General features: G+C 36.5%; 1 protein-coding gene across 1 annotated transcript in view; it reads left to right on the top strand.

The window, feature by feature from the left end:
- Window positions 1-21,300, top strand: part of LOC136034988 (serine palmitoyltransferase 1-like) — a 64,724-nt gene that overhangs the window by 26,904 nt on the left and 16,520 nt on the right. The window contains exons 6-7 of the mRNA XM_065716557.1: window positions 4,971-5,165; window positions 16,610-16,721. Of these exons, the coding sequence (XP_065572629.1) occupies window positions 4,971-5,165; window positions 16,610-16,721 (307 nt within the window). The remainder of the gene's footprint in view (window positions 1-4,970; window positions 5,166-16,609; window positions 16,722-21,300) is intronic.

The raw sequence follows: 21,300 nt of genomic DNA, 5'->3' as shown, positions 1-21,300 counted from the left end.
ACTTGTCCTAGTCATCGCAACCCTTTTTTCGTCATAGTCCTAGAAAGCGGGACTGAACTACATTTTCGTACAGATTACTTTCTGAAAAACGGTCAGTCATACAAATAACCAAAACAATCCGTAGATAATATCTCTAGAAATCATCTAGAAAATCTTCCTTCGTTTTTCGAAGCGCCTATGCTTCAGAAACATACTTGAGCACCGCCATCACTGCACACTTCAATATTCTAATCTTGGTTCGTATGCTTTTCTTCCTGTTCTTTGAAACTTCTTTCAGCTGTGAAAAAACACCCTTGGCCATGGCTTTTCTACTTTTAACATCTTCACTGCATCCACCATCTTTACTAATATTACTACCTAGGTAAATGAAGCATTTCCATTTGATTGATATTCTCGGTATTAAACCTTCACCTTCATAGGTTCTGTCAATCAAAACTACTAACTAACCCTGATATGTCAATTCCGTTTGATGTGTTCCCCTTAAGTGAAATTTTCTAATTCTTTTTGTTGGAGCGTGTGAAGCTGTGTTGGCCTCTGGCGGTTCGGTGATGCACCGAGTTGTTAGTAGCAGTAGTATATAGTAACATATACATAGTAAAAGTGCTTAGTATTGTAGTGAAAGTACAAATTATATAATAGTGAAACTAGTAGTACAAAAGATACGGTGTATATATGTTACTGTGAATGTCCGAAATTGGTGAATGTCAACGTTCACCAGTGAAAGTCCGAAATAACTTTTTTTTCTCCTTGGCTTTTTTCAGTGTTGCCAGTCAACTTTTTCATTGTTATGCGAGGTTTGATGGTGACAGGTTAGGTTGAGCTAGGTTAGGTTGTTAACCCATTTCTGAAACCTTAGCTTTAACTTTAACTTTTATAGCTTAGCTTTAACTTTTATAGCTTAGCTTTAACTTTAACCATCAAAGCTTGCATAAGACTGAAAAAGTTGATTCGCAAAGCTAGTTGAATCCAAACAGAGAAAAGGGAATTCTGGACATTTTCAGTGAATGTCGACATTAACCAGATTTCGGACATTCATAGTAAGATATAGTAATTTTATTATTTCCAAAATCAGCTTCAAGTAATAAGGCTAAAAGGGAGAAAATTCCATTTTTTTCAGAAACTACTGCTTCTATTAAAAATGAATGCCATGTATATTCTGTTAAAGAACAAAATGGCCCAAGTCATGCCGACTCACAAGCCATCCCGATACCCTTATACTGAGAAATTCAAGAATATTACCTTTTAGCAAGAGGAATGGGGCAGCTAAACATAATCAAATAAACTTCTATGATTAAGTCTTTTTCAAATCATACAAAACGGCTGAGACATGGCTACTGTTAACTTACAAATCCTTTGTCTTACGTAATATGTTGTCTAACGTACGAGCTGTGTTGGCCTCAGGCAGCTTGGTGCTGCTTTGAGTTGTTAGTAGTAGTAGTAATAAAATTTTACGTGTATTCCCCTAAAGGAAGCTTAAAAGGCCGTTAACTGGGTAAATTACATAAGTACATAATATATACGAATTAAGTGGTGTTATGACCGTTGTTTAGCATTAAAAAGAAGGATTGTTACTGATTTCTGTACGGATCAGACCTAACGCAACCTGGCCAATTATTATGTCTAGCTGCTTAATCATCCAAAGCTGCTAGTCATGCTATCTTTAACTATACTAAAATTACTTTATAATATTACTCCAGCTGCTAATCATACTGTTTATCCTGACGATTTTGAAATTGGATAAAATGCTCAACCGAATGATATTAGCTTGTATAAGCCAATTTTAGCTCGTTTCAAGTTTAGAATTTGCTCTTAATTTTTCTTGCAAAAACTGTTGTTGTTTATTTGATTATCACTGAGAGCCCTAAAGATCATAATTTTTCTCTAATTTATATTGCAAGGACTGGCCTAGAAGAAATGACTCATGATACACGAGGTGGTCTAGAATCTTGTTTCAGCCAGATCTTGGCTTTATTTCCTGGATGGAAAGGCAGATAGGTGGAGTGTATTTCAGTTTAAAGTCAGAACTCGTAAAAAAAGCTAATAATAGGACGGTTCTATGAACAATATTGCAAAAAACACTTTTTCAAAAGAGATAGCTTTATTTATGTATACGCTTTAACACAAGGCCAAATTATGCAGTTTAATAAAAAAAAGAGACATGCATATACATATAATAAATCTAAGACTTCTTATCTAAATCTATAAAATATGGGACGAACAAAAGTTGATACTGATTTATATTCAATTTTATTGCTTTTTCCAGCTCTGACCTAGTTTGAGCATTCGCTGCATTATCTGGTGGTAAGATGAGGTGGTGCTTAGGAGAGGAAAATAACGTTTTTTTCAAAATACATTATTAAGTACTCAAGTCTATCTCATAGTGATTCAAACCTCAGGTTCTCCAGTGTTGGAAGTAATCTACTACTCTGCTTTGTGTGATATCTGATGCTGTTCTCTTCTGAATAGCTTCGGTTTCGTCGCATAAGTACCTGGTTTTCTGGATGAATTAGCCACAAGCAAGTGGAGTGTATTCGAGTTGCAGTGAGACAGGCAGTTTTAACACTGTAGATATCACACCTAAATTAGCGCGATGGAGTAAGGAATTGGATTGGTGCGTTACCGGCTTTTACGAAGTTATCAATATATTTGGTAAACGTAGCAATCAGACGAAAGCTAGAGTTCCCTGAGGGGAACTCTAGTTTACGCTTTAGGGTGGTAAATCCTTAATATTTTCTATTGTTATAACAACTAATTACTATAATATTAAGTCGCACGCGATAGCATATAAAAAACCTAGCAGATCTATATATATAAAAATAAGTTGTCTGTGGGTTTGCGGGTCTGTCGGGTGACGTCATGTTTGTGTGTTGAGTGACGTCATGTTTTCGACTGACGAAATTACAGACCGGAACATCGGGACACAAATGACGACCGGGACACCGGCACATCTATCTATCTATATATATAAAAATAAGTTGTCTGTGTGTGGGTCTGTCGTTTGACGTCATGTTTGTGTGTTGACTGACGTCATGTTTGTTGATTGACGAAATTACACACCGGGACATCGGGACACAAATGACGACCGGGACACCGGGACATCTATATATATCTTCTATATATATAAAAATAAGTTGTCTGTGTGTGGGTCTGTCGGGTGACGTCATGTTTGTGTGTTGACTGACGTCATGGTTGTTGATTGACGAAATTACACACCGGGACATCGGGACACAAATGACGACCGGGGCACCGGGACATCTATCTATCTATATATATAAAAATAAGTTGTCTGTGTGTGGGTCTGTCGGGTGTCGTCACCGGGACACTCAAAGACAAATCACAGACTGGGACACCGGGACACAAATGACGACCGGGACACAGGGAATATAAATGACGATCGGGACACAACTACAACGGGGACGCCGGGGGGCACAGGGGGATATATAAATGACGACGGCGACACAGGGAATGGTCGATTAGCAATCACCATCGACAAAGCTCAAGGGCAATCATTAGAATCATGAGGTATAGATCTGAATACGGATTGTTTTCCCATGGACCATTATATGTTGCATGTTCAAGAGTCGGTAAACCTGACAATCTATTTATATGCACAGACAATGGGACAGCGAAGAATGTTGTATATTCGCAAGTTTTCCGTAGTTAAAATCATATATATGTATATCTATCTATATTCACAGGTGAGACATAGGGACACAACTACAATGGCGCGTAACTAATATGGCGCGTAACGACTTGAGCGCGCGGAGGGCTTGGGGGGGGGGGGCGCGAAGCGCCACCCCAACACCTAGTCTATATATATAAAAATAAGTTGTCTGTGTGTGGGTCTGTCGGGTGACGTCATGTTTGTGTGCTGACGTCATGTTTGTTGATTGACGAAATTACACACCGGGACATCGGGACACAAATGACGACCGGGACACCGGGACATAGGGAATATAAATGACGACCGGGACACTCAAAGAGAAAGCGACCGGGACACAAGGAATGTTCGATTAGCAATCACCATCAACAAAGCACCGGGACACAAATGACGACCGGGACACAGGGAATATAAATGACGATCGGGACACAACTACAACGGGGACGCCGGGGGGCACAGGGGGATATATAAATGACGACGGGGACACAGGAAATGTTCGATTAGCAATCACCATCAACAAAGCTCAAGGGCAATCATTAGAATCATGAGGTATAACTAAAAAAACTAAAAAAAAGGTAAAAAACTAAAAACTAAAAAAAAGACCAATTCAAAAACGAATGTATATACAGACCGGGACACCGGGAGACAAATGAAGACCGGGACACCGGGACACAAGGAATATAAATGACGCCCGGGACACTCAAAGAGAAATCACAGACTGGGACACCGGGACACAAATGACGACCGGGACACAGGGTATATATTGACGACCGGGACACAGGGACACAACTACAACGGGGACGCTGGGGGGCACAGGGGGATATATAAATGACGACGGCAACACAGGGAATGGTCGATTAGCAATCACCATCAACAAAGTTTAAGGGTAATCATTAGAATCATGAGGTATAGATCTGAATACGGATTGTTTTCCCATGGACCATTATATGTTGCATGTTCAAGAGTCGTTAAACCTGACAATCTATTTATATGCACAGACAATGGGACAGCAAAGAATGTTGTATATTCGCAAGTTTTACGTAGTTAAAAACATATATATATATATATATATATTTATATATATATATATATATATATATATATATATATATATATATATATATATATATATATATATATATATCTATATTCACAGGTGGGACATAGGGACACAACTACAATGGCGCGTAACGACTTACGCGCGCGGGGAGGCTTGGGGGGGCGCGAAGCGCCCCCACCAACTAGGTGTTGGCGTGGCGCGAAGCGCCACCCCAACAGCTAGTGCTATATATATTTTATCCTTTTACAGAAGCTAAAGAAGAAAGCTGTGAGAAAATTCATTGTTGTTGAAGGAATATATTTAAACACGGGAGATATTTGTAAACTACCAGAGCTGATTGAGCTGAAAAGTAAATACAAAATTCGGCTGTTTTTGGAAGAAAGTGTTTCTTTTGGTGTTCTTGGATTGACTGGAAAAGGAGTTACAGAACATTTTGGAATACCGGTAAATTTTATCATAAATTAACATTTATCTTATCTGGCACTGTCACTTATGTAGGCTTCCAAATTTGAAAATTTGGTAAGATAAAGTAAATATTCTAATAAGAAACGTGCAAAATTCTCATAAAATTTAGTACAGTATAGAATTATATATAGCATACTATAGTATAGTATATTATATACAGTATAATTGTATAGTATCATGAAAAGAGAAATCACCAATGCAACAGCACAAACACAAAAAAAAAAAAAAAAAAGAGAGACAGAAGGAGAAAAGGAAGACTGTTTTCCTAAATAAGTGATTAATATAGACCAGGACTTGAATGAGGCCTTAACCCTACTCATCCATACAATCACATAGGTCAAACAGCATAGCCACACACAATCAACCATAAAGAATAATCCATGGACAGGCAGTCATGTCGTCAATAAGTATAAGTCGTCATTTACCAAACAGTACAAAAATAATATAGACAAATAATTCAGAGGCAACACCCGACATAAGGGCTCATCAGGAGAATACACTGGCCTATATAGGGTTTCGCCACTCTAAATTCTCTACCCAGCACAGTGTTGTGGCTACCACAGAATATCCATGGCATCCCCGCGTCAGGTATCACCCCCAAAATACATGCCTATGAAAGAAAAAAAAAACAGCAATTGTAAAACAACCAAGTAAAACCAAAACAAGCTTATCCTGTTAATATATCCCTCCCTTTAGCAACAATAGGTAAACTAAATATTATAAATTTTACCAAATCACAAATATTAACACATTGCAAAAAACCTGAATGAACTAAACAGTTATGGAATTCATCTTTACCATGTGGCTAATTTTTAAGAAAATCCGCTCAATTAGAAACACAATTCAAAATAAATGGCGCTGCGACAACATTTCTCGAACCTCCGAAATTAGTTGAAAATTTCTTTAAGTATTTCTAGATAATTCTTTTGATATTTATTTAAAAGTAGTATAGAATTTGCAAGAAAACAAAGATTTTTCTGACTTGCGTTCAATTTAACAAAACTTTTTCGCTTTCATTGTTTTATTTGCCAGAAAGTTAAGTAAGTGAACTAAGAAAGTTAACCAGGTTTTTGCAAATAGAACGGGAAGTTTGGCAGAAAATTCGAAGGTGATGTGCTGCGAGCCATACAAAAAATCTGGAACAGACCATCAGGCTCAGGAAGGTGAGGCCAGAAAAAGTTAAAACAATGATTAAGGCCAGAACCATCAACAAGTTAAGAAGAAATCAACTATTTTTTGAAGATTTTACACCTCTTGTTTCCTTTTACAAGAAGAAAATTATCTTCAGTATCAAAAATAATGGCCTTTTTTAATAAAAAAAAAGGCCATTATTTTTAACATAAAAAGGTTGAGCGGATAATTTCCTGCCAATAGCGTCTGACTGGAATCTAATTTACAGACAAGCCCCAAAGTTCGCCTTGGTGCTCCAGTTCGCCTAAGCGAAACACCTTTCAGGGGCTATTGCCATTTTCATTTACCTGCTGCTGCTGAATACTGTTAGTTATTTTCTACGTTTGTTTACTTTGCTCCGTAGATGCGCATAAGACTTTCAATCGTGTCAGCCATTTGAAATTGCTGAATACCAAGAATTACTTATTTCCTGAATTTTCTTCAGGAGAAACTATTTAATATTCCGAAAGATTGTAGAGTCCTACAACCATATTTAAGAATCCTTTCGGTTTGGTGTGCTAGACAGTGATTGCTGATTCGCCGGGGTTCTGAATAATTTATAACAACACACGGCCATTCCATTTACAATTAAAAGGAAATGAAAGAACAAAATGACTGGCACAAAACTCGGTAAGACAGTAGGAAAATTACGAAAAGGCCTTTTTTTATTATAATAATAATAAAAATAAAGCCAAAATATTTTGGCTTCAGATTTGGATGCCTTTATCAATGGAAACAAAAAATGGAAACGAAAAAAAAGCAAAAGCAAAACAAAACAACTAAATTAAACAATCAGTCAAACAACCAACGATGGCATGTCATGTTGTTTCGATGCCTTATTGTATTGCGATACGAAGTTGAAGACAATCCAATTTACAGAAAGACAGCCTAATTTATAACACTTTCTGTGTTTTTTTCCTTTTCTTTATAGATATTGTTTAATTTATTTTGTTTTCTGGTGTTTGTACCTGTTTCCTTCTTCTTATCAATTTCTTATGAAATTATATTAAAGGACTAACTATAGCCCATAGTAACTGAAACTTAAAACTAAATGGTTATGTACATGATGATGTGACCAATATCAAGATTAGGAATGATTTTAATATTTTTCGTTCTAATATATTTCTAGCTGAAGGCCCCATCTTCAGAGAGCCTTTTGCCTTGGTCATGGCTTTTTTGCCTTATAATGCTTTTTCATCGACTTTTGTAAGTTTGAATGAGTGGATCGTTTTCTATTTTTAAGCTTCATTTGTTTTGTCCTTCTTTTTAAGAAACTCCATTTTTTGTTGTTGTTGTCTTTGCTTTACAAAAGGGGCTTGCTTTAAAAATTATTTGGTATAGAAAGTTAGATCTCAGATAATCTTTAAATAGTTTATGCTCTGATATGAAAAACTGTGCTACGTTTAGTTGTAGAAATATCATTCAAGTGTATAGTTAAACTGGGGAAGGCTGTTTCTTCGGCCGTTATATAAGAAGAGAAATACAACGAGAACAGCCGGCATGCTTCGTCACGTGACTGTAACCCTATGGAATAGCAGCCTGAAGAGCATTAGGGCTCGCCTTCAGTTAAACCACAAGTCAAAAGTAGTATTGCTGCAGGTTGAGGGTGAATTTGTTGCGAAAATTGTGTTTTTTATGCTCTTTTTCTTTTTGCTGTCTCTATTCCGGTGCTGTGAGATGGTCTGGGGGTCTTTGCTCCGTCATTATCTGCCTCCTTTGTCCCTATCCCCGAAGGAAAATCCCACTTGCCTTATCTCATAGTCAGAGTAAACCTTTTACGAGTTTCTATAACCATAACTATGACTGCAAACAGCACTACAGGGTGACTTTAAAGTTGATGTCCTTCGCAGAAATTATAGCCTAGTAGACGCCACTTCATTTGGACTGCGTTCTAATTCATGGATAATTATTTTGGGTTTTGTTCAGTTTGGTGGGCTTTTTCTGGTTTTGTTCGTTTTGATGAGCTGCCTCTTCATAGTAGTATAAAGTTTATAGGAATGAGTATATAATGAGTTGGAGGTTATAGGCTTGAGATTGTCGGCGCAGAATCTGCACTTTTGTTGATGAAGATCATCGCCAAGTGTCAAGAACCATGTTGAGGCCAAGACGGAACCAGGATTCTATAAAGCCTCCATTCATACTGGGTGCCCCAGGGACTTCTTACTGTCCGGCTCTTAGCCGAGTCGCGTATCGTGTACACTTGAAATGATGTGCTGGTTCCCTTCCTGCAGTATCATTTGGGACAGTCCCTGTTCCAGAGGCCCTAGTAATGTCCATGATTTAAACAATATAAAAATTGCAACTTAGAATGTTACATCGTTAAAACAGAACTATCGTATTGACATTTTCACTGATGAACTTAGACGCTTTGAAATGGACTTATTCGGATTATCAGAAACTCATCCAGGGGTAGGAAAGATGAAATTTGGCTATGTAAAATTTATTTACTCATGGAGGAGGGATGGGACGAATAGGCAAGGGGCAAGGCTCCTGATGAATAAGGAAGCTACTAAGTCTTGTTTAGATTCTGAAAGTATTAATTAATAATTAAACTAGTTGCTCATTTTACGACCAAAAAATGCAGGTTATGAGTCATAGTAGTATATCCCACCGTAGAACCAACAGACGGAAATAGTAGTGACTCAAGTGTGTTTTACTGAGAGATGCAGCAATGAATAGACAGGATCCCAGGTCAAAATATATTGTTTTATATGGGCATGGTATCCTAGCCTAGGTAAATTTTGTGTAGGAAAAGGAAATAGTCTTGGTTTGTACGTTCAAAAAATGCAGGGTATGAGTCACAGTAGTATATCCAACCGTAGAGCCAATAGACGGAAATAGTAGTGACTCAAATGAGTTTACTGACAGATGCAGCAATAAATAGACAGGATCCCAGGTCACAATTTATTAATTTATATGGGCATGGTATCGTAGCCTAGGTAAATTTTGTGCAAAAAAGGAAATATCGTGGTTTGTACGTTTAAAAATCTAGTCTAACCGAATAAAACTATTTGAAGATAAAATGGTCCGTAAATTAACATGGTATTCACAAGACAGATAACCTGGTTGATAATGTTTTTATAAACCGAAGACTGACAGGATCGATATTGAGGTATATAGTAGATTTTCTGTTGATGTTAAAAGTAAAGATCACCATCTAGTGTCTAGGGTTAATTTGAAGCTTAAACTTCTAAAGGGTAACTACCTTCCAGGAACAGTTGAATGCTAAACTGGATGTTTTAAATTTTAAAAATGTAGAAATAGTTTGCGAAGTCGTAGATGGTGTCTTTGGGAGGAAAGTTCGAAACGCAGCTAGGAATAATAGTGAAAATGCTTTAAGTTTAATTGAGAGGAGCAGGGACTTGTTCTAGAAATATTTAAGTGATAAGTCATATGAAAATAAGAAGAATGTAAAGAGAGTGGTGAAAGCATTAAATGGAGATAGCATTAAAATAAGAACTTGAGATTCGAAATGGAGGCCATGGATGAAATTGCTTTAAGACCCGGAAGATACGTATTTAAGGTACGGCTACGTTATAGTAAAACCTTGTACAGGCATGTTAATAAATTGAGAGAGAGTAGTCAATTTGGACTTTTCCTAGTTAAAGGTAGGATTGGGACCACAGATAATGGTTAGGACAAAATTAAAGAGGGATGAGCAGGGCATCTTGAAAATTTGCTAAGCCATGATAAAATTGCAGGAAAATATATAGAGGAAAATTTGAAAAGTTTGTGACTAAGGGAAGATTTATTTTATCAGGATAAATAAGTGACAGTATTAAAAAATAACAAGGCATGCTCTGATAGTGTGGCACATTTCTTTTTCAAATATGGTGGTTTTGTAATTAGAGATAAATTACTGAAGATTGTGAATATGATTTTGAAAACGGGAAGTTCGTAGCAATCATAGGAAAACCCCCAGTGAAACCACTGTAAAAGAAAGGTGATAAGAGTGAATGTGGTAATTATAAAGGTGTTACTTTGTAGTATGATAATTTTTAGACTTACAGAAAATACATAAGAGAAGAACAGTGAGGTTTTACGAAGGAGAGAGGATGCATTGACCAAATTTTCACTCTTATATTAATAATTGATAAATGCCCGAGTCATCACAACCTTTAGTCCTCAGTTTTACCGATTATAAGCAAGTGTTTATTTCAGCTGAAAGAAGCTCTATAGCGAAGGTCCTATCGTTGTATGGTATACCAGACAAAAATTAAAGTGATTAGTGCTATATACGAGAATAACGCTGCTGCGTTTTAGGTAGAAAATGAGGTTTAGGTAGCTGGTTTCGTATTAAATCAGGCTTTAATCAGGGATGTGTTCTATCTCCATTTATATGGGTCATTTTGATAGCTTTTGTGTTAAGGAGCATAGGGAAGGCAATACTATAATATGGAATCAAATAGGGAAGTAAAACCCTCCCGGAATTAGATTATGCTGATAATTTGGGTATCTTAGATGAAAATATTAGCAAAATGAATGAATTTTTGGATGTTTGGGAGTTCAGGGTGCAAAAATAGGCTTTAAAGTTAATGTTAAGAAGACTAAGTCGCTAAGAATAGGAAGCAGTAAAGATGAAGAGGTAATGCTGAGTAACGAGAAGATCGATCATGTGGACCGCTCCGCTTACCTAAGAAGTATCATTAGTAAAGATGGTGGGTGGAGTGAAGATTTTAGAAGTAGAGCAGTCAAGGCTTAGAGTGCTTATTCAAAGTTGAACAAATTTTGAAGAAAAGGAAGATAAGTGCAAAAATTAGGATTAGAATACTAGAAGCTGCAGAGATGACTGTGGTCAGATATGGTTCTGAACCTTGGGTGCTCCGAAAGACGGATGAGGATTTGTTAGAGAAACTGTCTACGTATTGTTTTGGTTATCCGTCGGACTCACCGTATTTCATATAGTAATCTGTACGAAATATATGGTCCAATCCCGATTTTTAGGGCTATAATGAGAGAAAAGTTGAGATGGCTAAGACACGTACAGTGGATGAAGGATGATAGATTGCCAAAGATCGTCCTTGTCAGGCTGCCATCGAGGACCAAACGAAAAACAGGTTTTCCGTGAACGGGGTGAGAGGAGGCCACAAAGAAAGATCTAAGGTAAATTGGAACTTCCTGGGAGGATGTAAAGAGGAAGTGTTTGATTGGGATGAAGGAGGAGCCTGCTTAGTTGCGTTGGCCTCAGGTTGCTTGGTGGTGCAGTGAGTTTTCAGTAGTATTAGTAGTAGTAGTACTAGTAGTAGAAGTAATATTTTTATATTGGTAATGATGTAGTTTACTTGATTAATTGAGTCGCTGCTTACTGGTCATTTGATCTTCTAGCAATGGTTATGTTTATTTAATTGATTTGTTTTTTTCTTAAATCTATCTAACTATCTATGTGTGATCAGTTAAGTCATGACAACCGTTCTGAATAAGACATACCACATTTTGGCTTTTATTAAAAAATCCTCACTCCACTTCATTCCTCTCTTTATGCGTTTTATTGTGGAATGTTGTTAGCTTTAGTTAACTAAAACGGAATCTAACAAACTTTCTGTTTCATTATGAAACGATTCTATCCCTTTCCAACAAAGCTAAAGAATGATTAGAACCTGCGGCAATTTCTTATAATTTCTTACCTTATGTAGACAAAGAAGGAATCTTTCCTTAATATTCATCATTCCCCTAGTCATCTTCAGTTAACTAAAATTAACATCATCTTTTAAAAAGCAATTTTTCGAAATCCCTATAAATTTGTTTTCAAAATAGCATTTTACTATTAACACTAATCGATACAATAGCTACTGTTCCTGAATCAGCTACAAATGTGTATTTTTTTTCTCACTAACTATTTTTTTATGTGCGCTTTTTAATTTTAGGTTACTATGGACCGTGATAAAAACTCTTTGTTAGTTGTAGCTATCGTTGCAACCATGAATGAGAACGATCGAGTGAAAAAAAAATTAATTTCCACTAATTTCCTTATTTATGCAATTTTTTTTAGCGTCCTTGCTTTTCTCATAGTGTTCTTTTGTTCACACATTCAACACATTAATTCAAACTGATTAGATAAGTTTAGGCAATAAGCTTTGTTTTAGTTGATTGACGATTTATCAGTTTATCAGATTCCAATGGTGTACATTTTGCTTGGACCCGACGCCATTTTCACAATGTTTCAGTTTTTTTCGAAATTTTCGCAAATTGTTTTTCCGAATAGTATGTTACTATTATGGCCAATCAAAATACTACTACTACTACTAATAACTCACTGCAGCACCAAGCCGCCTGAGGCCAACACAGCTACGCACGCTCCTCCTCCAACCTAATCTATTTAAAGCCTCCCTCTTTACACCCTCCCAGGAAGTTCCCATTTCCTTTAAATGTTTATTTATGACATCCTCCCAACCCAGACAAGGACGACCTGCTTTCCGTGTAGCCCCAGACGGTTGGCCAAAAAGGACAATCTTCGGTAATCTGTCATCCTTCATCCGTAGAACGTGGCCTAGCCATCTCAACCTTTCTTTCATTATAGCCCCAGAAAGCGGGATTGAACCACACTTTTCGTACAATCTACTGTTTGAAATACGGTCAGTCAGCCGGGTACCCAGAACAATCCGTAGGCAATTTCTCTGGAAAACATCTAGTAAATTTTCATCTGCCTTTCGGAGTGCCCATGCTTCAGAGCCATATTTGACCGCTGTCATCACTGTAGCTTCCAATATTCTAATCTTGGTTTGTAGGCTTATCTGTCTATTCTTCCAAACTTTTTTTAACTGTGAAAAAACACCCTGAGCTTTAGCTATTCTACTTTTAACATCTTCACTGCTCCCACCACTTTTACTAATAATACTACCAAGGTAACTGAAGCTCCCAACCTGATCAATCTTTTCGTTACCTAATGTCACCTGTTCATCTTCACTTCTTCCTAGCCTTAGTGACTTAGTCTTCTTAACATTAATTTTCAAGCCTATTTTAGCACCCTGAACTCGTAAAACCTCTAAAAATTCATTCATTTTGCTCACACTTTCATCTAATATGCTTAAATCATCAGCATAATCTAAGTCCAGGAGCGTTCTTCCTCCCCATTTGATTCCATGGTCTCCAATTGCCTTTTCTGTGCTCCTTAAGACGAAGTCCATCAAAATGATCCATATAAAGGGGGATAGAACACAACCCTGCTTAACTCCTGATTTAATACAAAACCAGTTGCTAACCTCATTTCCTACCTTAACCGCAGCAGTATTATTCTCGTACATAGCGCAGATCACTTTAATGTATTTTTCTGGTATACCATATAACGATAAGACCTTTGTTAATGCTGTTCTATCAACAGAATCGAAAGCTTCCTCATAATCGATAAAACTAAGGACCAAAGGTGTTTGACAACGAAGGGACTTCTCAATTATTAACCTAAGAGTGAAAACATGGTCGACACATCCTCTACCTTTTCTAAAACCGCATTGTTCTTCCCTTAAAACTTTGTCTACAGCATGTCTCAGTCTAAAAAGTATCATATTACTCAGTAATTTGCTACCTACAGAGACCAGACTAATGCCTCGATAATTACGACACTCACTCCTGTCACCTTTCTTATACAGTGGTTTAATTATGGTTTTCCTAAAATCATTGGGTACTTCCCCTTTATAGTAAATAAAATAATAATAATAGTAATAATAGTAAATAAAATAAAAATAATTATAAAAATAATAAATCAAAATAATCCTGAATCACCTACAAAAGGCAATTTTTTCTTTGTGGCCATTTTTTTAAACGTATTTTTTTTTTATTTTTGGTTACAATGGGCCAGGTTCGTTCTTTACTAGTTGCAGCTATCGCTGTAACGAGGACATAAAATTGAAGGAATGAAGGGCTCTTAAGGAAAAAGGCCATTCTTCAGCACAGTTATCAGGATATACCGGATCACAGATATTAGACCACAGAGAATTAGGGTATCACAGTGAATTCGACCGATCATAGAACTGGTGTTTTTGGTCTAATTTTTGCGATTATCTTGTGACTTTGTCAAACAGTTCGTGGTAACGAACTTTAGTAAGGAGTGACCCGGCTCAATAGTAACTGAAACTCTAAAAAACGGAATTTTGATACCAATAGTTACATCAAAAGAATCGAATTTTAATGCTGATTTTAAATATAAAAGTTTCATGAAGTTTTTATTGTTTTAAAAAGTAGAACTGTGATAAAGAGTCAAATTTTACCGTAAAGAGGGGGAGGGGCGTTGAGGAGGGGACAACCACTTTCAGATACGGAATAACTTCTGTTCGTTTTAAGTTTTAATGTCGCTCCTTACTTGCAGTTAAGAAAAACTTTTTTATTTATTTAATAAAACTAAAAATTTGATTTAGCCCTGTTTTTCAAACGCAGTACAATTATGAATGACGAAATTTCAGAAAATTTATCAGCTTTTATTCCATTTATTTTTCTTTCTTTCTATGGCAAATACAAATCTTCAGTTTTGATGTCAACATTATCCTCCATCATCTATATTCTAAGCACATTCAACATCTTTATTAAATATAATTCATGCCGACTTAACGTCCGGCTACCAAAAAAGCACAAGTATGCTTGAAAAACGAAACCGGTACACAATTTCTAAATTATACAACTAACTAAATCATCACTGAAATATACACAAATAAAGAACAATTAAAGAGAGATACTAATAGTAATTACAGAATAATAAACTTAAAAAATATATGTATATTAATAACAAAGACCAAAATTACTTAAATTGTCTTCTTTCGTAATCCAGTCCCACACTCATCAAGTGCCCGCAAGGAAATGCTTCTTTAATTTGTTTTTAAATTGTGGCACACTTTCCACTTTCTGAATTGAGTCTGGAAAGTAATTCCAGACAGCTAGACCCGTGTGTTTGGCCAAATGGCTAGAACCGTACTTCTTGGGTCACTTACCAGAGTCTTCAGCTTTTCTCGTAGCATATCCGTGATAAAATGAGTTAAAGCGAAAAAATTAGTAAAAAAATCAGGCGCGAAACCATTCAAACTCTAAAACACAAAAATATCTATCTGAAAATATCTAGTTTGACCAGCATTCAATATCCTAAGTTTCCTAAAATTCGACTCTGTACTTAAAACTCTTGTATATCATACTTTCCAATTTACTTCACTGCTTTATTCGGCTGAATTCGCACTCGTTGCAAATTGCACGTAAAATTACTTGCCCAAACCATACAACCATAATTAATATACGGCGCAATTATAGAGTAATATAAAAAAACTAAAATATGAGAAGGTTAAAAAATGTTGAAAACGTCTTAGAATCCCATCTATCTTACACGCAACCACATTAGCGTGTCTTCTCCAGCTGAGGTTCTGATCGAGAATGAATCCTAGGTACCGCACTTCCTCAATCTGCTTTAATAAAGAACCATTTATTGCTATTTCACTGGGAAGATTTGGAGATTCGCCAGTCCTATTAAATAGAATATAATTACTTAGTTATTTATTATAATCTCTTATTTATTATTTGTTACACCTATTAAATGAAAAAAATTTCAACCGATCATTTGTTAAGATAGTATCCATTTACTAAATTGATTAAAATGTATGAGATTGTCAAGGAGAATGCATTGGGTGGGTTCATAAATTTAGCCGCGTTAAACTTCATGAATTTTTTGTTTTTATTTTTTGTTTCTTGTTTCTTTGTTTCTTTTTACTTCTTGTTTCTTTTTTCTTCCGTTTTTCTTTTGCTTTCTTTTTCCACTGTCTGTATAGATCTAAGGATACCTCCTAAATTACAATGCCATAATATCATTTGGTAAAATCTCATTCCACATTTATTTTTTTTTGCATTCGAATGTCTTCTTTCACTTCTTTTTTTCTATTTCTTTCCTTGTCCTTTCTTTCTATTTTGTTTCTTTTTCCTTATTTGAAAGATCTACGTATCTCTTTTATGGTAGTGTCTCAGTATAACGCTATAGAATCTTACTTCAAATTGTCCTTTCATAGAAGTAAAATCTTTTCTTTCCTTTTCTTTTCTTCAAGATCTATACATGATCCATTTGACACTGTAATAGTATCACGTCATAGAATCTCTTCTCTTGTCGTTTTATAAAAGTAGATTTCACTCCACATTGTCCCTTATATAAGTAAAATAGTCTCTTTTTTACTTTCTTCTTTTTCAATTGCTTTCCCTTTCCTTTTCTTTCTTTTCTCATCCCTTTTTTATACCTACATATACCTTTTGAATGGTACTGTCAGTATCACGTCATTTATACCAATATTTTATAGATTGATCATGTAGATATGATAGCTGCGAACACGGAATACGCTCTAGCGTCCATTGGAGGATTTTGTGCGGGTACATCGTATGTCATTGACCATCAAAGACTCTGTGGACTAGGTGAGTATATTAAAAAATAAATGCCTAAAAAAGTATATATTCTATCTAATCTCCTTAAAAGTGCAGTAATTGTGTATTTGTTTTTTCTCGATATCGGCTCACTAATATTTTCCGAAAATTGGCGCGCTTTACATTCAACGGCCTAAAAAAACGATCTAGGTCGGTCACGACCTTGGGAAATTTTTTGTAGAGCCTTAATTTTGGAAAAAAAACACTTTTTCTTTATTAAAGACGTCACTACGGTAATCGTATCGAACCTATGGGAGGAGGGAGGGTTCATTCATGAGACACAAGTTTTCCCAATAGTTTTGGAAATCTGAGGGACAAATAGTATACACACTTGTGGTCAAATAGTGATGTTTACTCTGTTTGTCAGATGGGTATATCCTCAATATCTCTGGAATGGCTTAGGATATTAAGCCGAAACTTCCAGGAAATGTTCTGGGGGATGCTGAAGAGTGGTCGAAGGGCAACATGCTCCACCCCAACTTACCCTATTTATATGACCACTACCCGGTACTGATGAAAATTTTGAACAAAAGATATTTCGTTAAAAATAGTCCGAAGGTCTAAAAACTATGTCTACGGGGATACCAAGTTCCTATCAGCTCCCGGGGTAAGGATTGTAAACTATGCAAATCGCCCATTAAGGAAAGGAGGAATTTTTGTTTTTGGGCGTGTCAGAAAAGGCTAAGGATTTCAAATTGAAATTTCAGAGAATATTGAAGGGGATGTGTAACTGAATTAAAAGACACAGTGTGTATGCTAGCAATAGGTGGAATCCGTAATACCTTAGAAATTACTAAGGGCCACTACTACAACTATTGCTACCACTTCGTATGCAAATGTGACTGGTTGCAACTACTACTATGACTACTTCTGACTGCGACAATTTTTGACTGTGACTGCGACTAGTTGCGACTGCTGCCACATCTACTTGTGACAATTTTCAGGTCATGTTGAGGAGGACGTTGAATAAAATCAAAAATATTATATGCAAGCTTGCTGTGAAAAGGTTGCGTCAGCAATATCCCAGGAAGGGTATTTTGCCGAAGCTTTCAGGCCTTGTTATAAAGGGCTTAGAGGGCAAAGGACCCCTTTTCTGACCTCCCTCCCCCATCAACAATAATCAAAATTATGAAGTAGCTGCTTTCTTCGAAATAATAGAAGAACCTAATAACTAGGATGTTTCGAGGGATATCACGCCCCCAGCGCCCTCTGAGGAAAAGGCTGTAAATTATGTAATGTTTTCAAACTGTTTTCAAACAGGATCTATCATAGGCAGCGCAATAGCGCTGCCTAAGTAAAGAACGATGTTGACACATGTATTATTTATTTATTTTTTTGGTTTTTTATGCCAAGGCACTTCGTATAGAAGGAGTTGTCGAAGAAACTTCAAAAAGACTCATTTGATTGAAAATTGAAGGGGCTTGTGCCCTTTTTAACATTCGAAAGTGATTGAAGGGTAACCAACCCCCTCTCACGCCCATCATTTCCCCAAACAAATCTGGCCAGAATTTTGAGATAGCCATACTGTTCAGCGTAGCAGAAAGTTCTGGAATATTATATCTGAGGATGACAATCCCCAACAGCCCTCAGAGCAAGAGTTGTAAGTTATGCCCTGGAGGCATAGAAGGTTTACTTGGTATTTACCAAGTGACAGATATTCTGTCGGTCTGTCTGTCTGTCCTAGTTTTGCTAGTTTGGGCACTTCCAGATAAGGTAGAACGATGAAATTTGGCAGGTGTATCAGGGACCAGACCAGATTAAATTATAAATAGTCGTTTCCCCGATTCGACCATCTAGAGGGGAGTGGTGGGACAGTTAATTCAGAAAAATTAGAAAAAATTAGATATTTTTAACTTACGAACAGGTTATAGGATCTTTATGAAATTTGATGATTAGAAGGATATCGTGTCTCAGAGTTATTACTTTAAATCCCGACTGGGCATTTGGGGAGTTGGAGGGGGAAACCTAAAATCTTGGAAAACGCTAAGAGTGGAGAGGTCGGGAAGAAACTTGACGGGAAAAATAAGCACAAGTCCTAGATACGTGATTGACATAACTGTAACGGATCCGCTCTCTTTGGGAGAGTTGGGGGGAGGGATAATTCTGATAATACAAGGAAAAAATACTACACAAGCTAAGGGTATTAAGGTGAAGTTTTCAAGGAATATTTAGGCGGATTTTGAACTAAATCAAAACGATTTATTATGTATATTGTCAAAAGGGAGACGAAGCAATGTCACAATAACGGCTTACATTATTAAGTCAAACTATGCCATGAGGTGACTTGAAATGTGTCAAAGGTCTTTAGTTTCAATAACTCGGTTAATAAGCATTATATTTTCATCATATTTTTTGATATGTCATTAGGATTGAGCGTCAGGGAAACAGACTCGTGATGTCGAAAAAAACAAAGGTGCTATGTGCATTCTGCTACTAATGCTATTACTGCTACCACAACTATTGCTACTAAACAAGCTAGAGTATTAACGTGAATTTTTCAAGGAATATTTTGGCGGATGTTGAACTAAATCAAAACGAACCCTAATCATGTAAAATTTCAAAAGGGAGACAAACTACTACTACTACTACTACTACTAATAACTCACTGCAGCACCAAGCCGCCTGAGGCCAACACAGCTACGCACGCTCCTACTCCAACCTAATCTATTTAAAGCCTCCCTCTTTACACCCTCCCAGGAAGTTCCCATTTCCTTTAAATCTTTATTTATGACATCCTCCCAACCCAGACAAGGACGACCTGCTTTCCGTGTAGCCCCAGACGGTTGGCCAAAAAAGACAATCTTCGGTAATCTGTCATCCTTCATCCGTAGAACGTGGCCTAGCCATCTCAACCTTTCTTTCATTATCAAACAGTTCGTGGTAACGAACTGTAGTAAGGAGTGACCCGGCTCAATAGTAACCAAAACTCTAAAAAATGGAATTTTGATACCAATACCTACATCAAAAGAATTGCATTTTAATGCTGATTTTAAATATATAAGTTTAGTCAAGTTTAGTCTTACCCATCAAAAGCTACGAGCCTGAGAAAATTTGCGTTATTTTAGAAAATAGGGGGAAACGCCCCCTAGAAGTCATAGAATCTTAACGAAAATCACACCATCAGATTCAGCGTATCAGCGAACCCTACTGTAGAAGTTTCAAGCTCCTATCTACAAAAATGTGGAATTTTGTATTTTTTGCCAGAAGGCAGATCACGGATGCGTGTTTATTTGTTTTTGTTTTTTTTGTTTTTTCAGGGGTGATCCTATCGACCCAGTTGTCCTAGAATGTTGCAAGAGGGCTCATTCTAACGGAAATGAAAAGTTCTAGTGCCCTTTTTAAGTGACCAAAAAAATTGGAGGGCACCTAGGCCCCCTCCCACGCTAATTATTTTACCAAAGTCAACGGATCAAAATTCTGAGATAGCCATTTTATTCAGCGTAGTCGAAAAACCTTATAACTATGTCTTTGGGGACGAATTACTCCCCCACAGTCCCCATGGGAGGGGCAACAAGTTACAAACTTTGACCAATGCTTACATATAGTAATGGTTATTGGGAAGTGTACAGGCGTTTTCAGGAGGATTTCTTTGGTTGGGGGAGGGGTTGAGAAGAGAGGGATATGCTGGGGGAACTTTCCATCGATAATTTGTCATGGGGGAAGAAAATCTCCATGAAGGGAGCGCAGGATTTACTAGCATTATTTAAAAACACAATGAAAAAATAAATATGAAAAAGTTCTTTCACCTGGAAGTAAGGAACAGCATTAAAACTTAAAACAAACAGAAATTATTACCCATTTGAGGGGCTCACCTCCTCCTAATACCTCGCTCTTTACGTTAAAGTATTTTTAGTAATTTCAACTATTTATTCTACGGCTTTTGTGATTCTGGGGTCATTCTTAATGAATTGGGACAAAATTTAAGCTTTAGTGTAAAGAGCGAGGATCTGACAAGGGGGCGAACCCCCTAATATATGTAATAAAAATATGAGAATACAAAAGTTCTTTACATAAGCTAATTTATAAGTTACGTAAATCTTTTACTAATAAAAATATTCGTAAAAATTTAAAAGTTCTAGTTGCCTTTTTAATTGACCAAAAAATCGGAGGGTAACTAGGCTTCCTCCCCCGCTCTTTTTTTCTCAAAATCCTTCGATCAAAATTATGAGAAAGCCATTTAGCCAAAAAAAAAAAAAAAAGCAAATTTCGTTTTAATTATTCCTCTGCGGAGAGCCAAAATCAAAACATGCATTGATTCAAAAACGTTCAGAAATTAAATAAAAAAAAACAAGTTTTTTTAACTGAAAGTAAGGAGCGACATTAAAACTTAAAACGAACAGAAATTACTTCGTATATGAAAGAGGCTGCTTCCTCATCAACGCCCCGCTCTTTACGCTAAAGTTTTTTACTGTTTTAAAAAGAAGAATTGAGAGACAGAGTCAAACTTTAGCGTAAAGAGCGGGGCGTTGATGAGGAAGCAGCCTCTTTCATATACGAAGTAATTTCTGTTCGTTTTAAGTTTTAATGTCGCTCCTTACTTTCAGTTAAAAAAAACTTGTTTTTTTTTATT

This window comes from Artemia franciscana, chromosome 13 (genome assembly GCF_032884065.1).
Source record: "Artemia franciscana chromosome 13, ASM3288406v1, whole genome shotgun sequence".
Lineage (NCBI taxonomy): Eukaryota > Metazoa > Arthropoda > Branchiopoda > Anostraca > Artemiidae > Artemia > Artemia franciscana.
This window is presented reverse-complemented; position numbering and strand designations above follow the sequence as displayed.